Source organism: Mandrillus leucophaeus, unplaced genomic scaffold (assembly GCF_000951045.1).
Source record: "Mandrillus leucophaeus isolate KB7577 unplaced genomic scaffold, Mleu.le_1.0 Scaffold326, whole genome shotgun sequence".
Taxonomy (NCBI): domain Eukaryota; kingdom Metazoa; phylum Chordata; class Mammalia; order Primates; family Cercopithecidae; genus Mandrillus; species Mandrillus leucophaeus.
The window spans coordinates 2,141,923-2,146,865 of record NW_012103432.1 but is presented as its reverse complement, the minus strand read 5'-3'; the positions used below and the strand labels follow the sequence as shown (position 1 = coordinate 2,146,865).

The following is a 4,943-nucleotide window of genomic DNA, read 5'->3' as shown; positions in this document are numbered from 1 at the left end:
GGTGGGAGGGCTTTGGAAACTTGTCAAGTGTTTGTTACAGATGGGAAGTAGTATTCCTGGAGTCTCTGGTCTAGGTGGAAGCCATCTGTTTCCTGCCTCGATGGCGGAAACATGGTTGTTTCTTCTTCAGAGGATGCCCTCTCCCTCTGTGGCCAGCCTAGAACACCCTTCTAGGCTGGGAAGGCAGGTCAGCCCTCCCCAGCCCACTTCAAGTAGTGCTTGGGGCCTTGAGGAGTTTCCTTCCCCTATCCCCAGCTGCCCATTACATTTAACATATTTAACAGGATGTTCACCCCTGTAAAATGAGGGTGTCTAGTGGCACAGTGGAGCTTCCTACAGGCCTGTACCTTCTCCACTGCCTCGACTCTCAAATCCCACGAACTCTGCTCTGATTCTTCCTGGGAAGCGGCGGGTGGAAGAACCATAAAGATAATGGGCATAAAGTGCTGGGAGCTGTTTGCACAGAGCGTCCAGTTTGCAGGAACCCACGTGGTGCTCAGGCCATGGGCAGGCTTACACTGGGAAAGGCTGTAATGAAAGTGCTCAGCGGAAGTGCTCAGCTTCCAGTGAGATCAGCAGCTTTTAGTGCCCTGTTTTGTCTGAGGTGGGGCCCCGATGCTCACTCTTCTTTCCTCTCGTGGGAGAGCAGTGGTTTTCACAGCTTACACATCAGCATGGGTGGTGTAAATGGAACTCCACATTCTTGCCCATGAGTTGGCTGGTGCAACTCCTGCAAGGTAGGGTTACAGGAGGAGCTGAGATGAGAATGTGGGCAGCTCATGAAGTATGGTGTGTCCTTGCTCTAGATCTGTCTGCATTGCTCAGGCCCAACCGAGGGTGGCTCTTAAGAAGAACAACGTGTGGCCAGTACTCCATGTTCTGTGTTTCTAGGGCAGGATATGTACTCAAGCTGCCACATTCCTTGCCAGCACCCCTGGGACTGGTGCTGAGACATGCAGAGGCAGAGTGGGCGGGGAAGGGGTGCCTCATTGTCACCTCCTCCCTCCTTCTAGTCATTAGGAATGCTTCCCAAAGGGAAACTAAAGCCTAGATCTGCTTAGAAAGGCGGGACTAGGACCCAAGTGTCCTGGGCTCCCACCTTCTGCTTTTCACAGCCTTCCACTCTGCCGTTTGACGCGAGCACCCTGAAGATGAGATGGGAAGAGCTGGGCTGGAGGTGAGTGAGTCATGCCCAGCCCTGTGCCTGTAGACCTTCATTCCTGCCAAGCCAGGGCCTCTGGTGTCCTTAGAGGATCAGAGGCAGAAAGACCAGGCCGGCTTCCAACAGGAAACCAAACTGCCCCCTCCCCATTACTAAGTGGCCTGGCCAAGCAAGGTCCTGAAGACAGAAGCCTTCTCCTCACTCTGGCTGGGTCTTCTCAGAGTTGTGCCCAGCCAGGGGCATGCTGGCCTCAGGCCGTGGAGTTGCGGCAGAAGAGAAAGTGACCCTAAGGTCTTTGGAGAGATAGGTGGGCAAGATGAAGCTGTGCGTGGTCTGCTGGGATACTGGCTGTCTGTTGGGTTTTGGGTGTTGAGGCCTCATTGCCTTGGGGTATCTGAGTGGCAGTGATTTGGCCATAGGCTAGAAACGCTACAGAGGGCAATGGAACATAGACACAGGGCCCTGTGGGGAAATCAATCCTGCTTTGATGGGGGGGCATGGAAGCACAGAGGACCTGTCACATATGGACTCACTGCCTGGGGGAGCACTTGGGAGCTGCGTTCCCACCTGTTTCATTACCTGCTCACTTCACTTCCGTGAGTCTTTCATTTGCAACATGGTGAAGCAATTCCCTCCACACAGAGCCATTGGGAGGATGAATGGGAGGAAGCGGAAAGGTGTCCAGCATGGTGCTTGGTAACCAGGAGTCCCCTTCTTTCCATTTGTTCATCCCTCTGCCTGCTGAGTGGCCAGCTGTCCAGGGACCTCTGGGATGGCAACCATGTTTTTTTTGTTGTTGTTGTTTTCTGAAACAGAGTCTCATTCTGTTGCCCACTCTGGAGTGCAGTGGCACTATCTCAGCTCACTGCAACCTCCGCCTCCCAGGTTCAAGCGATTCTCCTGTCTCAGCCTCCCGAGTAGCTGGGATTACAGGTGTGCACCAACATATTCGGCTAATTTCTTTGTATTTTTGGTAGAGACAGGGTTTCACCATGTTGGCCAGGCTGGTCTCGAACTCCTGACCTCAGGTGATCCGCCCATCTCAGCCTCCCAAAGTGCTGGGATTACAGAAGTGAGCCAACATGCCCAGCCAGACCATGCTTTTTTGATGACACCAAACAATGTCCAACAATGTTGACTGCTGCAGGCACTGTTAAAACTGAACTGTCTCCTTCAAAAAGGCTTCAGGCCATGCATGGTGGCTCATGCCTATAATCCCAGACTTTGGGAGGCCTAGGAGGGAGGATTGCTTGAGCCCAGCAGTTCAAGACCAGCCTGGGCAATATAGAAAGACCCTGTCTCTACAAACAAGTGAAAAAATTAGCCAGGCCTATAGTCCCAGCTACTCAGGAGGCTGAGGTGGGAGGATAACTTGAGGCCAGGAGGTTGAGGCTGCAGTGAGCTCTGATCACACCACTGCACTCCAGCCCAGATGACAGAGCAAGACCCTGTCTCAAAAAACAAAACAAAACAAAACAAAAAAACAAAAAGGCTTCTCACATCCCTGAGGACCTGGCAGAGGGGGAATCTTCTTAGAACCAAAGGGGTGTGTGTGTGTGTGTGTGTGTGTGTGTGTGTGTGTGTGTCTGTGTGGTGTGGGCAGGGAGTGTCCTTCCATACAATGAACAAGCTGTTGCTGGACCAGGGATCCCTCCTTGGCTGGGGCCTCATGTGCCCAGGAGTGTCAGCTAGGCCTGGCTTGGGGAGACCTTCTCAAGCAGCAGAACAACAGCCTGAACGGTGAGCCTGGCTTGAGGCCCTGGAGCCACTCAGCGGCCTCACATTCCCTGTCATTACTCTTTAATCCTCTCTACGCCTTAGGAGAGAAAGCAAATCTGAGTTACCTGCTCAGTAGATTAGAAAGCTGTGGCTTGACAGGTTGTGACAGCCACAACCACACTCACACACCAAAGCAGCAGAACCCAAACTGGGGCCGTGGCCAGTCTGTGTCCAGGGGAGCCATCTGTGCGCTGTCCTCCCAAGCACAGCTGACACATCCTGAGCTCACCTCTTACTGCTGGGGCTGGTTGGTGGTTTTGCTGAAGTTGCTTGAGACAAAAGGACTTGGAAGAGAAGGTCGTGCGTTTCTCCCCTTCCCCTCCACTCTGGGCAGGGAGCCCAGAACCAGGTTCTGCTGAAGGACATCTCGTGTCACGGGAGCAGGGAAGGTGGAAGGCTAGGATTCCCACCCGGCCCCCACCTAGATTCCAAGGGGCTGAGCCAAGGCAAAGGAAGGGGACTTGGCCTAGCCAGGCCCAGGCCTCACACTCCATGGAGGGGCTCCTTGGGGCCCTGGCCCAGGCACATGCATACAGCTTGTGCTGCATGGAGCAGCCAGGGAGGAAGGGACAGGAAGCCCCTGGCCTGGATCACAGAGCTACCAAGTGGAGGAGCAGAAGGAGCCCCAGTCCCAGTGCCCTCTTGTGTGGCTGGGGAGGGAACCCAGACCATCACAGCCGTGATCTGTTCCCAGAGACAGGGACAGAGGAGGGGAAGTGAGTGGGAAGGGCAGGCTTTCCGACTCAGTCCTATCCCAGGTCCTGGTGTCCCCATGACTCTGCCCACTTCCCCTGGGAGTGACCTTTGAACCCAGCTCTGACCCAGAGGCTGCCATTGAAGGCTCATCTTGGACTAAGCCCAACCTGCCTTTTCCAGTGAGGCTCCCTTCCCACATGCTCTGCTCCCACTCAGGGGTTATTTGTGTGTGGGGAGGGGAGATGTGTCAGATGCCCTTGGAGTTTTTACAAAATACACATGCCTGGCTTTTCTGCCCCATCTCACCCCAGCTCGGCTAAGAACCATTGCTGTGGCAAATCAAACATGCCTTGGACTGTCTGAGCCACTGCCTCTCCCCATCCCAGTCCTGGTCCTTATCTCTAACCTCATCTGTTCATCTTCCTGCCCTTCAAAGCCCAATTCAAATGCTACCTCCTTGATGAAGCCCTCCCTGGATCTCAGCCAGATGAGATCTTAACAGCCTTGAATGCCCTTAACACATTGTCTCTCTCTTCTGCTAGAGAGTGAGCTCATCCTTTCACTTTTCTAGTGTTCCTTGAGTGCCAGTCACACAGAGACCCTTCAGTAATTCATGGGGAAGGGGATGGGTAAACAAGGAAATGGCTTAATGACAATAGCTTGAAAAACATCATAACGTTCTGTGAAAATAGCAATACAAAGCTCCGTGAGACATTCTGGCAAGAATGCTAGTAAAGCTGAATGTGTATATGCTTTATGACCAATGGTTTCACATCTAGGTATATATTACCTAGAGAAACTCACACATGTGTTCAAGGAAACAGCTCTAAGGGTATCTAGGGCAGCAATGCTTGAAATGCAAAAAAAAAGAGGTCTTGGCTGGACTCTGTGGCTCACACCTGTAATCCTAGCACTTTGGGAGGCCCAGGTGGGAGGATTGCTTGAGCCCAGGAGTTTAAGACCAGCCCTGGCAACATAGCAAGACCCTGTATCTACTAAAAAAAAAATTAGCCAGGTGGGGTGGTGTATACCTGTAGACCCAGCTACTTGGGAGGCTGAGGTGGGAGGATTGCTTGAGCCCAGGAGTTTGAGGTTTCAGTGAGCCATGATCACGCCACTGCACTACAGCATGGGCAACCAAACAGAAAAAAAAAAAAAGAGAGACCTCAACCTCAATATCTGCAATAATAGAATAATGAATAAAACTGTGATACTGTGGCCGGGCGCGGTGGCTCAAGCCTGTAATCCCAGCACTTTGGGAGGCCGAGACGGGCGGATCACGAGGTCAGGAGATCGAGACCATCCT

The 4,943-nt window shown here is 52.8% G+C and overlaps 2 protein-coding genes across 2 annotated transcripts in view; both read left to right on the top strand.

Annotated features, from left to right (window-relative positions):
• The window catches only part of TMEM63C (transmembrane protein 63C), an 87,712-nt gene that overhangs the window by 13,799 nt on the left and 68,970 nt on the right, over nt 1–4,943 (top strand). The gene's annotated exons all lie outside the window — the stretch shown is intronic.
• LOC105545383 overlaps nt 1–4,943 on the top strand; it is a 14,726-nt gene that overhangs the window by 4,593 nt on the left and 5,190 nt on the right. The window contains exons 4-6 of the mRNA XM_011988308.1: nt 807–867; nt 1,116–1,177; nt 2,808–2,902. Coding sequence (XP_011843698.1) covers nt 807–867; nt 1,116–1,177; nt 2,808–2,902 — 218 coding nt within the window. The remainder of the gene's footprint in view (nt 1–806; nt 868–1,115; nt 1,178–2,807; nt 2,903–4,943) is intronic.